At 35.3% G+C, this 17,093-nt stretch overlaps 1 protein-coding gene across 1 annotated transcript; it reads left to right on the forward strand.

Annotated features, from left to right (window-relative positions):
- Positions 1-276: 276 nt before the first annotated feature.
- Positions 277-7,503, forward strand: stx5al (syntaxin 5A, like). The gene is made up of 11 exons (XM_052104065.1): positions 277-335; positions 1,005-1,239; positions 1,637-1,707; positions 1,853-1,908; positions 1,996-2,066; positions 2,167-2,283; positions 2,375-2,431; positions 2,534-2,615; positions 2,707-2,801; positions 2,896-3,017; positions 5,257-7,503. Exons 2-11 carry the CDS (start codon positions 1,024-1,026, stop codon positions 5,414-5,416), a joined length of 1,047 nt encoding a protein of 348 aa, XP_051960025.1. The 5' UTR covers positions 277-335; positions 1,005-1,023; the 3' UTR covers positions 5,417-7,503.
- The last annotated feature ends 9,590 nt before the right edge of the window (positions 7,504-17,093 follow it).

The following is a 17,093-nucleotide window of genomic DNA, read 5'->3' on the forward strand; positions in this document are numbered from 1 at the left end:
GTTACATTATATTATGACAAAGCGTGTTATACTAGCTTATATGCATTACACCATAAAAGTGTCTTACATGCAATAGAATTGTTAGAATTCCTTAACGAATTTAAATATATATAAATATCTTTCTTGAAAATAAAAAAGGACTTTTCTTTGAAAATGACACTTATGAAGGTAATATTTGGCAAGAAAAAGTAATAAATTAATTATAAAATAAAAATGTAGAGAAGCTTTCTCCACTAAAGACGACGTGGCAATGACGTCAATATTTGTGTTAAGACCCGGATGTTCACAACCTGCACACAGTTCAACCACCAGAGAGAGACGTAATCTGCCAACCGGTGAGAAATTAATACTTCTATTTTTGTGCTCATGTGTTGACAACTTCCATTTTGTCCACATATCAAGAGTGCTCGATTATTCACACACATCTGTCCTTTTTTGATTGTTTGACTGATAAAACAACTTTAGGTAAAATCACAAATGCAAGTACATGGCTAGCTTAGCTGCTAACTTGAGCTTTATATGTGGAAAATAGGATGAAATGTTATTGTATGACAAGGAGACATACATATAGCATGCTGGTTACGATTGCTATACTATCGTATTTACTAGTGTTTATATAACGGTGGCATAAAGCAGTTGGTGTTGGGCAATCACGACAGATGTTCAGCACTTGTATTGAACACAGCTGGAAGGCTCTTCAAAACAAATGCTTTGTCCTAAAACTTGATGAGCTGCCAAACTAGTGAGGACTTGGAGCATTGTAGGCAAGTCATTGGGTTATTATGAGACACATAGTCAAAGAGTTTGCTGATTTGTACTATAGGTTTGGGTATGTCTCCTGAAAAAAGAATCAAAGTTAGAGAAAAACAGAGGCACACCAGAATCTTGGTATCATGTTTTTAAATTGACAGACATAAACAGATACCCCCTTTAAAGTACAGTATTACCATTAACCTGTTATCATTCTTTCAGCCTCAGTTTTATAACCATTTCCTTTTCATTAGGTGATGAGCTGGTGCACTAATGAACACTCGTCGCCGCCACGGTCCTAAAAGCAGCCAGGATGGGGTGTACACTGGGCCATCCCAGACCCAGACCCATTCCCAGCTGGTCCAGCAGCTGGAAACCCCCCTGGCTGTCCCAGCACCCATTACCCCTCTGGTAGACACTATCAGCATGTCCTGCCAAGACCGAACCAACGAGTTTCAGTCTGTGTGCAAGTCCCTACAGGGAAGACAGGTGTGAAAACTATTGATGAAAAAGATGTAAATAATTACTAGGTTGCTCCTCTGCACTCCGGTATTATGTTGTGTGTGATAAAAGGGTTACCCAAGAATTAAAATTCTGTCATTTACTCACCCTCATTTTGTTTCAAACACAAATAACTTGCATTAGGATATGTTAGACAGACCAATCAATCTCAGTCACCATACACTTTCATTATAATGTGACACACTAGATACAAAGTCATATGGGTTTTGAACAATTTGAGGGTAAATAATGATACAATTTTCATTTTTGGGTAACTATTCCTTTACTATAAACAACAATATTGTCTAACTTTAATTAGTGTTTGTTTTGATTTATAATTAAGGAGTCTTACTTGAAATTAAACATTTCAAAAATTCTTTTTCAGAATGGAGCTCAGACCGTCAGACCTGTCAGCAATGCAATCAGACAGCGGAGTGATTTCACTCTCATGGCTAAGTAAGTGAATCTAATCTTTCATATATAAAGGATCAGCACCGAGACATGCCTTTGACCTATAATTGATTCAGTCCTACTTAAGTTTTAATGGCCTGCGTTATACGGCTTGGCCTTGTGACAGATATTGACCGCATCTCATTAACAGGCGAATTGGAAGAGACCTCAGCAACACTTTTGCCAAGTTGGAGAAGCTCACAATTCGTAAGAAACCATGTCACCCTATGCATCAGAAACATGTACCAATCTCAGTTGGTTTTGATGCATAACCTATTCTATTTTCACATGCAGTTGCCAAAAGAAAGTCCCTTTTTGACGATAAAGCAACTGAAATTGATGAGCTCACGTACATTGTGAAACAGGTTAGATTGATTGTTATTTCCCCTTTGCCAAGAACACATTGTTATTCTGCCTGTCCATTTAATTCTTAAATCTGACTCCCAACTGTCTGGTGTCTTTCAGGACATAAACAGTCTGAATAAGCAGATAGCTGGATTACAGGAACTCGTTAGATCCCGCAGTGGACAGAATGGCAGACATCTTCAGACACATTCCAACACCATTGTGGTGTCATTGCAGGTATCAATCTCTAGCTTCAGGGTTCATTCACAATGTAAAGATGTCTAGTTGATTTTCACCTTCAATTAAACGCTCCTCTTTCCACTTGTAGTCCAAACTGGCATCGATGTCAAGTGACTTCAAATCAGTCCTGGAAGTTAGAACAGAGGTAAATATTATTGATGTTCTCTCTTTCTGTGGAATATGTCATGGTAGATGTCAGATTGCTTTTTTTGTAAAATGGAATATATTTTCCCCTCCCCCCGGTTAGAACCTGAAGCAGCAGAGAAGCAGACAAGAGCAGTTCTCACAATCTCCTGCCTCCACTTCCTCTTTCCATGCCAACAGCTTCAGTAAGAACATGAAACAAAGAGAAATTCCTGGTGGATTTACACATTTAAGTAGCTATCCTTGACTTTGTCTTTGGCTTTTTTTTCTCAACAGACACTTCAGTACTTATGCAGGACGATTCCAAGAAGAGTGATGTATCGATAGACATGGACCTCCACTCCAGTCAGATGCAGTTAATCAATGAACGGGTATTGCTTTCTCATCAGTTGTGTTGTAATGGTACAACAGCAGGTTAACTGATTAATTAAAATGTATTTAGACCACTGTGATGTGTCTGTTTAGGATTCATACATTCAGAACCGTGCAGACACTATGCAGAATATAGAGTCCACCATTGTGGAGCTTGGTTCAATATTTCAGCAACTGGCTCATATGGTGAAAGAGCAGGAAGAGACAATACAGAGGTGAGAAAAAGAAGAGGAATATTGCCCAGTGGTTTCTTCATTTATTTTAGTTTTCATGTCTGTATAGATATGTTTGATAGATTCTTTATCTTAGGGAGGTGTGTGGATATTCTAAATTCATTTAGATGGATATTAGCAGATTTCCTAGGTATTTTATGACTCTGGCTCGAATTTTATTACCCATACTCTTACTTCGGCATTGTAAAGTTGCAACCTAGTCTCATAGAATGAGCGTTACTAAACGGCATGCTGCGTTCCATGTTTTGCTGCAGTTTTCTTGTAAAATTAACACTAGAGACACTACAACAACTGTGTTTTATTCACTTTCACACAAATCATGACTACAATGGCTGATTGTCTTTTATAAACATATTTTTTGCACTTACTCACACACTGCTATTTTATGATATCGAAATGCTTTATTCTAATGTAAATATTATGTTTTAATTTATTTATTTACAGACTCCCCTATATTTACACTCTTAATCCAATGTGATTAGCTTGCGTGGTAGCTTTAGCTCATCTGATAGAGTGTTGGAGTTTGGACTTGGAAGACTGCGTTTGGAGACCAATCAAGCACGCAAGCTAACACGTGAGGCAAGAGTGTCGTAGAAGCGATGCAAGATAATGTAGCTGCTTAAAAAAATATGCTTTTCTCATTTAGTTTTTGGACACTATCGGTTAGATTTAGGCATTGGTTATGGGTAAGGATGCCTGTTTTGTGTCTACCTCTCATTTCATTTTACACTGGAAAAAAAATGGTTGGTTTAACATAATTGACATTGGTTCCACACAGTGAAAATGAGTTTCTATGATATGTAAATGTAGACTCTACTCAAATACTTTGTGTAGTGAGAACCTAAATTAATTTAAATAACCTAACTTAAATTTGATCGGTTAAGATTACTCTATTGAACCTTGCAGGTTGTTGCTAGCTAGCAGCAATGACATTAGCATATTTATATATATATATATATATATATATATATATATATATCCTTTTGTACTGTATAACAAGTATGGGGCTGCTGAGTTTACAGATCCCGTCAGTATACTGATGATCCCTCATTTTTTGCTTCGTGAAAACAATGTTTCAATAGTAATGTACCAAGCCTCTTCCTAACCATTAGCTCCACTATTTTAAACAACGGTAATCTCCAAAAAAAATTCAACTTGACAGAAACTCTTAATCTCAACATAACAGAGTCTCTTACTTGTTTCATTTTGCATAGAAATGTATTAAAATAACTCTTAATTTTAAAATGTGCAATGCGTGCTGGAAACTGGAAATTTCCAACCTGGTTTCACCAATACATTGATGCAACAAATATTCACATAGTCCCAGCATAATTGGATTATGTTAACATGGATGGATTGTACTCAATGAAATTAAGTTGAGACCAAATGCTAAAGAATTGTTACATTTGCCCATTTAATATAAGTTAATTGAGTAAGCAGTAAAAATCACATTGATTGAACACCATCCTTTAGAAGTCTGAATCCATTTGAACATATCATAGCAATGTGATCGTATCACTTTTTGATGAATGTGTTGAATGTTACTTGAACTTAATGCAATATAATTGTTCTCATCTCAAACATAAATATGTTAAGTTTCAAGTGTACTAGTTTAGTATTTCAATAGAGCTGCTTCCCCTCTTTTCAGTGTAGATCACTATTGGTTAGGTTTAGGTTAAAGTTTTAGGCTAGGGAGTTAAGTTTAACTCATTAAAACCTCCATCTAATAATCACCTTAAAAACCTTGTCTGATTACGACACATTTCACTCACTTTTTGCGCCCCACGCTGGACATTTCATAGGGAAACTGCAGCCAAATGTGCAATAAGGCAAAACTGTTGCCACAGCCTTTTCATGACCCAACTATACATTTGTACACACCAGTGTCATGACCGCTATACAGATGGGAACACTCTCATTCCAGTCTGAATTGTTAAACAGAAGTATTCTTTTTTTTTTATTATTCCACAGATTCAGTTTCTAATCAAAGTGTTTGTCTGGTCATTTTATGACTATAATGAAAGACCTTGTAATCTGCTGCCCTATTAATGCTGTAATAACAGTTAGCCAGCAGCTCCTTCAATAGTAATTGGTATCAGCAATTAATTCAGCCTACCTTGCATCTCGCTCTATAGATACATCTTAAGATGCAGTCCTACTGTGTATGACAGCAAATGATTCTTTCTATTGATCTACACTTTTCACTTTTCTTCCCTGACAGAATTGATGCTAATGTAGAGGACACTCAGCTGAATGTGGATCTAGCTCATACAGAGATACTCAAATATTTTCAGTCCGTCTCTAAAAACCGCTGGCTTCTCATCAAGATTTTTCTCATCCTCATCATTTTTTTTATTGTCTTTGTGGTTTTCATGACCTGACAGCCTGCGGTGTGCAATGGGGCATTCTCTCCTTTTCATCATTTCTTGATTCTGCCTTGCTCTCCATTCTGTTGTAAATCTGCTGCAGAGTGTTTAGTATTCACTCACTGGATGCTGAGCTCTTTAGTAATCTTTTTTTTTTTCTCTCTAGTTTGTTCCACCAAATTTATGAAGATTGATTTTAGGGAGATAAGCTGTTTTTCATATTCCTCAGTTAAATTGCAGTATTGGCAGGACACTTGTCAGTTGTAGTAGATCTAAAAGGAATAAAAAGTTAAATTTATGTCTAGGTTGGTTCATTTAAATTTCACAAATAGAGGAAACGTTTTGAAATGAGTTCCCATATTTTGATATTCTGCTTCACAGAAGTTATTAATCAGTAACAACGTAATATTTTACAATTGCTATTTAATTCTGTTATGAATGTTAGACTACAAAGCACAGCTGCTTTTAAAACAGGGTATACATGTCCAGCCTCATATCATTTAGTGCAGCCAACAAACTCTCTTAACGTTGTTCTCTTCAGTTGGAACTAATGATCTTGGGGAAAGTGCCCCTTTTTTTTAACACATTCTGGAAGACTTGCCCAAAATGTGTAAGGTTTTGTGATGAGCATTAATTATTGTTTAACATAGCTTTAAACAGCACTTGTTGATTAGCTGTAAAATTAAAAAAAGACCTGTAATGTGAATATCCTTTTTGAGAAATCTCTAAACTATCAAGGGGATAATGTATTCAATTTGAATTCCTGTTTTCAGCAGGCAGTGAGTGGTAAAGCACCAAGCAGTCTTAATGACAGAAATGCTTTTGTGGTGACTGCCCAAAGGTATTAACAGTTTGCTTTTGTAACATATGGTATTTTGTATTCACTTATCACTGTTGTATCACTTAAAGACATTTCTGGGGATCAATATTTGGAGCAAGTTGCTTTCTTTTTAAATCCTAGTCAGAGCAGAGTACAAGCCATTGACTAAACAAAAAAAAAACTGGTTGCTTTCACTGGTCATATATACGTTTTATAAATTAGACTTAAGAAATCATGTTTAATGTTCGAGTAGTTAATATCCATGTCTGTAATTATTTACAGTGCTTCTGTAGTATTTTGTCATAAGAAGTACTTTAGAGATGAAAGTTAAACATCACATTAAAACAGGATTTTATTTTATTTCAAACTTGTTTGTACACTCGCATAACTTCTCAAATATTGCATTGGCTGTCTCAGAGGATCTATGAGTACAAAGTTTTCAAGATTTCTGTGTAAATTTGTGCTTACCTGGACACTCTAGGGTTAGGAAAAAGTGCCACCCCACAATTTGTGAAATACATACTGTAAAGAAATGATTCATGGAAACTGAGATATATACTTTGTTGTGTTTGTTTCTTTACTGTAGCACAGGTGGGGCACATCTAATTACTTTTATGTAATTCAGAATAAAGTGGAATAATTCTTTTAAAAGAGGATTTGCAGGACAATTTTCGATTCTGGAAAATAATCAGTTTAAATTCCAGAAAGCGTGTAGTATCATAAGAGTTTCTTGTGTGAACTGATGATGCATTATTGCATAATAAATCATTCATATGCAGTTATAATAAGATGATTAAAAAGTGTGACTTTCATGCAATAAGATCATGCTCATAAAATACTGAGCTTTTTAACTACATGTTATAAATGCTTAATAAATACAATTATTCAAACATATATTAATGAAAGCATAAAATGGCCTAATTCATTATATATGTCTAAATGCAGAAACAAAACACTATTATAGTGAGATTAAAAGGAGGAATAATGTAATTTTGGTTTGCTTTGTGTTTATACTCTTATTACATTACTGTAATTTCATGACTCACTTGTGTAGTCACTTTCCTTGTCACGTTGATGTCAAAATAATGGTGCTACTCCGGCTGCTATCCCAAATTAACTAGTCATAGTTACATGAAGTTCTCTGCAAAGACAGTTTTCAGCCCTTAATGCACAGCTTATAATGAAATAAAACCTGATGACCAGGAAACTATGCTGCACTTCTATGTTTTCTACATTGGAAACTCTTTAATAAATGTTTCAATTATGTCCACTTTATACTGTATTAAGGTACATTTTTATAGGTTTCTAACATTGGTTAAGTGTTAAGCATTTAAAACACACATAAAATAGAAGTCTAGGTGATGTTTGTGTGTGTATATGTGATCTTATTGAGAAAATGCAACATATGAAATGCACTCATCATCGTTCATGTGAAAGTGATTACATTCTGATTAAAATGGGACTAGCGGTCTAGACCACAGATGCACATATAAAAAGTACATTATAGACTGTAGTTTTAACTCTAATTCTATCAACCTGAGTGGCATCAATAAGGTTAGAGTTTATGTTGCTTCAAAGCTGTGCATTTGTACCTGACAGCGAGGGGTCCGCATTGGGAGGAAGGGACCTTCGCACACAGGTTCTAGAGCTCCAGCATCTCGCCAGGTGGAATTTCATAGGAGGACTTCTGTGGTGCTGCAGCCAGCCAGCTTTAATCCACACAGAAGCTGTGCCAGCGGTGCTTTATCACCCTCTCCTGGTGGAGGAACTCGGTGTGCTTCTCCAATTCCACCAACATGAGCATGTTATTAGTTTCCAGTTCCTCTTGTGAGTACTTATTAACTTGGAGTTCTTTTGAGAACACTGATGACCAGAAGAACATCTGATATGGGAAATTCTGGTGTAGTGAGCCACAAAACCAAAGTCTTTTGACAACAGAATAGTCCAGATTTAGAAGATATCAGTACGACTCAGAAAAATATTTCTAAAATGAATATTGTCCATTTTGTTTACTTTTTTTTTTTTTTTTTACAAATTGTAGATTTCAAGAGCTATAGGACTTACCTTGTAGTCCAGTTGATATGAATTACACTGTTTAGATTCTCATTTTCATCAAATAATGAATAAAATATTAACAAAAGATTCTACAGTAAATATGAAAGCACATGTCTTTACCATATGGCTGGTGAAAGGCTGTAAGTTCTGTTCTTCTTATCTCAAGAAAGTGCTAAAGATAATGCTTTATGAATACAGTCCACGGTGAAGCCACGTTTCAATGGTTCATCACTTGAAGAGGCAAAAGCAACTTAGTTTAGTCTCTTTTATGATTGCATTAATTGGATATCTAGCCGCTCACTCAGATGTCATTTCCTATTGAACTAGATCATTTCTTCACATGGGATCACATAACACTGAATTCGATTTCAATCCTTTCTTTATAAACACTGTTTGAAGACCAAGGTGGACCCCTGCTGTCATTTTGTAGGTGGACAAAATTAGACACAATCAGACAATTAAGAGCTTTGCAGTTTTCCATCTCATTCACAATTGATCTAATTTTATTCTTAAGAAGCAAACAGATTTTTTTTTTGTATGAGATAATACTAACATTTCTTAGAACTTCACTTTCAAACAGAAGAAGCTGGAAATCAAAGTTAAAAAATCGATTTAATCTCTTATTATGATCCTGATACATCTGAACTTCTCACTTTTATTCTTTCCCCTTTGTCTTCCCACACTTGTTAAAAGCCTGGGGAGATTGCTAGGATTAGATTAATGTGTAATATAAGAGTTCTTATGTAATGGTGTTCAGGTGAGAGCAGGTCACTCTGCGTGTGTCTTTCAGGCTACTTTACATGCAGGAATATGGAAAAAGCCAACTCCTCTCTATTTCTTCCAATGTGCTCTGACTTCAAACTTTCATATCTGTCATATTTGAATGAGTAAAGGGATTTGTGTTTTTTTAATTGATCAGAAAATGGAGACCCTATAAATTATTAAATTATATGATTTTAAAATGTTTTGTGAATATTTCAAAATATCGTATTTGGAAAATCTGTTTATTTTTTCCAGCATTTAAATTTTTGTGGGCCACATTTGTATATTGAAAATGCTTGCTTGCCTGCTCTCAATTGTAAAATGGGGAAACATAATCCACATTCTCTTCTTCATGTTCTGTTTCCTTTTCATGACCGCTCCCACTCAAATTCAGTTCCTGCTTAAATACCTGGCTATTAAGTTTAATGCATTTTGAAGTTTTAGATTCCTCTCCCATAACATCTTCAAACCCATCTTTTGTTTGCTGTTTATGAAAAACTAAAAGTTTTGCATCTTTGGTTGAATTATGAGTCACTTATAGACTATACCATAGACTGTATATTATTACTAAGATAAACCTGTCATTTAAAAGAGAAAGGACATTGGATCTTATCCTCTGTCATTGATCCTTTTTATTAGATCATTCGATAGCATAAAATGTGATGAAGAAGAAACAGCCTCATGGTTTTTTTTATTTAATTATTGAATGTTTGTATTAAATTTACAGTTACAGGAATACGCTGTGTTATTTCATCCATACAATAAAAATAACAGTGAGGTTCGGCAATTTGTTTGTCTGCACTCGTAGTAAAGAATATTACTGACCTACACATAATAAATAATGTACATTAAGACAAAACACCAGTTATATAATATAAAATGAGATATCAGCACATTACATAAATATTCTTAAAGAATGAATGTGTTTACAGCTTCTATACTATTTATTTACTGCATATATATATTGAATTTAGAGTATCTGTGCATGAGATGAGTAAAAGAGAACAACACCTGTATTTGTCAGTTGATAAGCACCACTGATGTGCTGGAATTGTGCAGCAGCAGCGACTATTTTTTATCCCCTTTTCTCCCAATTTGGAATGCCCAATTCCCACTACTTAGTACTAAGTGGGTCCTCATGGTGGCACAGTTACTCACTTCAATTCGGGTGGTGGAGGACAAGTCTCAGTTGCCTCAACTTCTGGGACTGTCAATCCACACATCTTATCACGTGGCTCGCTGTGCATGACACCCCTTCTTTAACTAAACCCTTCTTAACTAAAAAGTGAAACTTTTATTTGTATTATATCTGTTGTTTTCTTTTAATTTTTTCCTACCATTTCTTTGTATGACTGAGTGTCTACTTAATGTAAATGATAATTTACAAAAAAGTCACTACCTCATTAACTAAATCCTCTTCATGTAACCAATGACAGTGCTGGGTAGTAACAGATTACATAATCAGGTTACAAAAAAATCAAGTACTTGTTATTGTTTAAATTACATTGACATTTTAAAATACTCGTAATTTGACTACAGCTACTTTTTAGATTAAATAATTACATATTAACAAGGCAATGGCAGTAATTTTAATAAAATAAATAAATAAAATTGTATCCTTGTTCTCGTCTAATTTGGAATGCCCAATTCCCACTACTTAGTAGGTCCTCTTGGTGGCACGGTTACTACCCTCAATCCGGGTGGTGGCAGACAAGTCTCAGTTGCCTCCACTTCTGAGACCGTCAATCCGCGCATCTTATCACATGACTCGTTTTGCATGACACGTGGAAACTCACAGCATTTGGAGGCTCATGCTATTCGCCGCGATCCACGCACAACTCGCCACGTGCCCCATTGAGAGTGAGAACCCCTTATCATGAACATGAGGAGGTTACCCCATGTGACTCTACCCTCCCTAGCAACCGTGCCAATTTGGTTGCTTAGGAGACCTGGCTGGAGTCACTCAGCACGCCCTGGATTCAGGGCGTGCTGAGTAAATTGTTAATAATTTATTGATCATTATATATATATGTTTAAAATATATCTCTATGGGGTTTATATCATAAACCATCTCTAAGGGTCCTGCCCGCATGGTGCACAATAGTTCAATGAATGGAATACATTTTCTACCTCTTTGTACTTTTATTTTAAAATCATTATCCTACTAAAATGCATGTGACATAAAATAAAATATAATTAGTTTGAATGTAATCCAAAAGTAATCAGATTAGATTACCCAAAAATGTAATCTGTGAGATTGTGTTACTGATTGCATTTTTTGTTATGTAATTTATAATTCACAAGTAATCTGCCCAGCACTGACCATCCTTCAAATGTATTGCAAACAAACACCCCTCCCATACTTGTTGATCACTTTTTATATTTATCCCCAGTATGTTGTCACCATAAATCTCCCATATGCATCTGTTCGGGAATTGAGTCTGATTTACCTCAGCTTGCCTTTGAGTAATAAAAGTCTTCCATTGCTTGTGGAGCACAGCCAACAATTTGAGGAGGTGATCCAGAGCCTCTCTCGCAAATTGCACAGAGGGATCAAAGTGGGTATAAAAGTCTATTTACAGAGTGCAAAATGAATCAAATGTCCTGGTAAGTCAACTAGGCATTTGAGGTCTATATCTATATCTATGTCTAAGTCTATGTCTTCGTCTACGAATGCAAAAATTATAGTTGGATCAAATCATACTTAATAGTAAAGGATTTATAATATTGGCTATAATGTGAAGAAATACATTTTTGTTTATAGAGATGACACATTTTTTCACTCTGTTTATAGAGTGGTATCATTGTACTGTATGTGAAGTGCAAGTTTGCTGTCACCTGCAGTATTTATGTTTGCTTAAAAATAACCATTGTCCACTGAGGGAGAAAAAGATGGAGTGAGGCCTTTGCTGAAGCATGTTTTTTCGTATCAGAGTCCAAGTCTTATTAAAAAGAGTAAAAGCCAAACGTATTTCATCTTCAGCAGAGATGGCACCAAGCCCAGTGTAAACACCTAACAGCTACATCAGTTAATTGCACTATGCTGACAAAGGGTTGGCCACTCTTGCTTAATCCATTGATGCATGAATTGTTAAAACACAAAGGGAAAAATATTTGTATTCAATCCCAAACTTTTATTTCTAAAAATGATTTTATGAGATATAATGCATTTTGAGAGAATTGCACATCTGTCCACTTCCATAAAAGATGGCACTAGATATTCCAGAGGTCATCAACATTTATTCTAATTATTTTTAGTGTCAACTATTTATGTTAATTAGTACTTTTATTGTTGTTGTTGTTCTTTTTATTATTATTATTATTATATACTATGTATATACGTACACTCACTGAGCACTTTATTTGGAACACATATGCACCTCCTTATTCATATGATTATCTAATCAGACAATTGTGTTGCAGCAGTGTAATGCATAAAATTATGCAAATACTGGTCAGGAGCTTCAGTTAAAGTTCACATCAACAAATTTTGTTATTGTTTATTTAGACCGTAGCATGATTGTTGATACCAGATGGGCTGGTTTGCGTATTTGTGTAACTGTTGATCTCCAACAGTCTCTAGAGTGTAAAGAGAATGATGCCAAAAACAAAAACTTCCAGCGTGTGGCAGTTCTGCAGAAGGAAACGGCTATTTGATGTGAGGTCAACAGAGAATGGCCAGACTGGTTCGAACTGACAAAGTCTACGATGACTCAGATAACCACTCTTTACAATTGTGGTGAGCAAAATAGCATCTCAAAATGCACAACACATCGAACCTTGAGGCGGACGGGCTACAACAGCAGAAGACCAAGTCGGATTCCACTTCTGTCAGCCAAGAAGAGCCTCAGCTTACCACCGTTTTCTATATTTCAGCCATTTTTGAGTAAATCCTCTGAAGTCTGTTCCTTTTTACAGACAACAAAAATGGCAGGTAAACAGGTAAAGAAACTCAACTGAAAATGGAGCTTCATCTGGCTGCTATTTAATTATTTTGCCCAACATGTTAACACAGTCTGTGGCTACTGACACAACCCAGTAAGACAAGCTTTTTGGTGTGAAGAGGGTTTTGCATGATCCAAAGAAAGAAAATACAGAGACCTCTAGCACAAGCAATGGCATTACTACTTCTTTGTGATACATCGTCATTAATAATACATTGTTGCTGATGTATTCCATGTTTAGTTATATAATGTACATGTTGGTGATGGCTTTAGTATACTACAGTTATACCACTGTACTGTTTTCCCCTCTGGCTTTTTTTTTTTTTCATCTTGTTTTTATCTAAGGCCTTTGTCTACATCCAAAACAAAACCCAACACTGTTTTTGATGTTTCAATCTATCCTTCCAGAGAAAATGAAAACAAATAAATATGATTTAAAACAGTATTGGTTAAGTTACTCAAAACATAATCCACTACAAATTGATAATTACTTCACTAAAACTGCAATGAGAATTGACTAATTACTAAATGGAATATATATATATATATATATGTATTCATTTTTTTTTTTTTTTACTTTGTAACCCAAGTGATTATGTTACTGAAAGTTGAAATCTGATTAAAATAATTTAAAATATAATTAATTGGACTACTTTTTGACAAAGAAGTATTTGGATTACAGTAACTCCTTTGTATGTAATATTGAATCCAAACAATTTTTGGATTTTCTTCTATTTAGAAGCCCAGGTGCAACAGAACATTGACAATCTGCCAATGCAAAATATTTTTTTTATGGTCAAGTTTGACTGACATGGTCACATCAGGTCCTCTTAAAAAGTGTAACCACATCTCTAGCAGGTTTTGTCTATGAGCAGCATGAGCACATGGCTGCTGGCATACAGCTTAGAGCAGAGCTGTACAGCATTTGCAATGTTACAGCTGCACAAGCTGGCCCAAGTCTCAAACACTGCCCGAGGAGCAATGCACGCATCGCGTGTCGCTCTGAAAACGACACAAGCATATGGGAATTGTGTGAGAAAAAGAAGAGTAAAATGGGAGTTAATGAAATGTGCTACATAATGTCAGGTGACACCAGAGCAGCATAATATGATTGCGACTTAAAAGTCCATCTTCCAGAAATAAAAAACTGTCAAAATAATTTTCAAAGAAACAGGTGCAAGTTCGATCAAAGTGACATCAAATTCTGAGAGAAATATGCCCTACAAATAAAAATACAGTAGCTACGCCAACACTGAGTAGATACTTTTCACTCTTCAACACTTTTCCCACACAGAAAAGTAGCTTCAAAGTTTTTTGATTATCCAGCCATTTGTGGATTATAAAATCGTCTCTCTCTGTTTTTTCTGAATCTGAGCATAGTTGAGCCAAACCTTTCTGTCACAATATCATAGTCTAATTCTCTTCATAGTCTAAGACAGGGATTTTCAAAGGGGGTTCAAATAGGGCCACATCGGGGTGCTTGGGGGTCCGCAGAATTTTCTCGAATTTTCAAGAACTAGTGATTTGTAAATTATATTCACCCTTTGCTATATTGAAAGCACCACAACTGCACATAATATGTGTATGGGAATATACAATTTTCCCCATTGGAAGTTTTTTTTGTATTTCACCCTCTACAATGCATAATATAGTTAATGGATTCACCGAATCTGGTGAAATTTCAGTGCGTAAAGGGCAAGATGAAAACCACTTCTGAATGCGCATGATCTCTGATTCCTCAGATGGCACTGTTTAAAAAAAACGACATTCACTGTAATGGATATCATGAACATGGGCTTGGGATAACTTCAGTAAACCTTTGTTAGTCAACACCACTCACTGCTACATCCACAGATGCAAGTTAAGACTTTACTATGTAAAGCAGTAGCCCTACATCAACACAGTCCAGAAGCACTGCAGACTTCTCTAGGCTCCGTCTCATCTTAGATGGAAAATGGTGTTTTTTTTTTTTATCCAAAGAGTCCACATTTCAAAAAGTTTTTGAAAAACACAGCCATTGTGTTATCCAGGCTAAAGAGGAAAAGGGCCAAGCTGTTATTAGCATCAGGTCCAAAAGCCAGTGTCTGTATGGGCCAGGGGTGTGTCAGTGCCCATGGTATGGGTAACTCATATATATGATATGTAGATAATATGTGAGGGCACCAGTAATGCAGACAGATATGTAAAAAGTTTGGAGTAACATATACTGCCATCCATCACCGTATTTTCCAGGGTCATCACAGAATTTCCAGCAGGACTTCAAACCACATACTGCCTGGATTTCAAGTGCATGGTTGTGTAAACAGAGATTGTGGGTGCTAGAATGGCTACCTGCAGTCCTGACCTGTGTCCAGTTGAGAATGTGTGGTGCATTATGAAGCACACCGTACGGCAATGAAGACCCCATACAATTGTGCAGCCAAAGACCTACATAATGGATGATTGGGTGAAAACTAAACTTAACAAACTTCTGTCTTCAGTGCCTAAATAAATGTTATTGGAAGAAATGGTGATGTTTAACATTTGTATACACTCGACTGTCCCAACTTTTTTGGAGCATGTTGCAATCATATGATTTGAAATGACTGTACATAAAAAATTCAAATAAAACAATTAAATTCACTGTGTAATACATCATATAATGTGTAGTTGTAGAACTTTCAATATAGCAAATGGTGATTATAATTTACAAATCACTTATTTTTGTTTTATTAGCATTTGTCATACTGTCCTAACTTTTTCAGAATTAGGATTGTATATTAAAACCATTGTTGTAACGATGTTGGCAATGATGATGATGAAAACGATGATGTAGGAACCCAAGTGCAGTTTATTGAGAAAAGTGGAATCCAGAAACCAAAAACAAAACAAACTAGACTTGATTTAACTTGACTATAAAACAAAACATGAACATGGCTTGGCTTGGCTAAACAAATCAACAAAGTTACATTCACAATACTAGACAAAGGACAATGGTAAACATGTGAGCTTAAAATACATGACATGGGGGAACAGCAACCAATGATCAAACAGAACAATAAACAAGATAACAAGACAATTAAACTAAACCAATGACAACCTAGAACTGATAACAACCTAATGAAACAATAAACTAATGAAAACAAGACACGTGAACATGGAAACAGGATGATCACATGACTAGGAAACAGGAACAGGAACAAATACATTAAACATTAGAATTGTATTAACACCATGGTTAATTGCATTAAAACTAAGACTTCTGCCATAAAACATGGTTGCTACAATATTACTCTAGTAAAACCATGGTACATTTGAACCTGGATCAAGCCTTTCTCTCCCCACCATCCCCATGACTGAATCACTGTAAGCCAATCAAACTTTGTATTCATTTTATTTACGAGTAGAGACAGGAAAAAGTGGGACAAAATTGAACTCATGTCGTCCAAGATCACATCCACACCATCTTTACACACTAAATCATTTAAAAATGTTAGAGCTGTAAAAGTGAACGCGCTAACTTAAGATATGAATAAAATATGTTGAATCAATGAATGTTATATTTATATAGCACTTTTTTGACACTACACTTACTGACCAGGCAATAAAAAGGCAATAAGTATAACACATTTATTGAATTTTACATCCTTACTCTTTTATTCTTCTTTCTAAAAGCTTGTTAAAAATCATTAGATTAATTGTGATAATTGTATTCTATTGACAGACATAGTTTTATCAGAATTAAATTAAAACCAAATCTGTATAAAGTATTGTGAAAAAATGTACTATTAAATATGAAAAGAAAAATTACCATTAAAAGATCAAAGAACACAAAATGTATTCTGTCAAAAAGTTGACAAAGGTAATATTTCCCAGATAATATTTAAAAACTAAAATTGCGTTTTAGTAAAATGACAATATAAGAGCCAATTATTTACATTTGGAAACAACATGTTGTCATTATTTAATGTATAATATGTTTCTTTTCAGAGTATTTATACATCCAAATATGTTATTGCCTTTTTGCTTTAAGAAGGGGGTTGCTCACATAGGGAATCATCGTATTTGGAGAGCCATGGCATTATAGAGTTTGAAAACCTCTGGTCTAAGAGTCCAGATTTCATCATGGCTT

The sequence above is a fragment of the Xyrauchen texanus genome, chromosome 34 (assembly GCF_025860055.1).
Source record: "Xyrauchen texanus isolate HMW12.3.18 chromosome 34, RBS_HiC_50CHRs, whole genome shotgun sequence".
Lineage (NCBI taxonomy): Eukaryota > Metazoa > Chordata > Actinopteri > Cypriniformes > Catostomidae > Xyrauchen > Xyrauchen texanus.

Coding starts and splice junctions, on each gene's coding strand:
- stx5al (XM_052104065.1), top strand. CDS start 1,024: ATGAACACTCGTCGCCGCCACGGTCCTAAAAGCAGCCAGGATGGGGTG. Junction 2,432..2,533: donor TCCTGGAAGTTAGAACAGAG/GTAAATATTATT, acceptor CCCCCCGGTTAG/AACCTGAAGCAGCAGAGAAG. Junction 3,018..5,256: donor CAGGAAGAGACAATACAGAG/GTGAGAAAAAGA, acceptor CTTCCCTGACAG/AATTGATGCTAATGTAGAGG.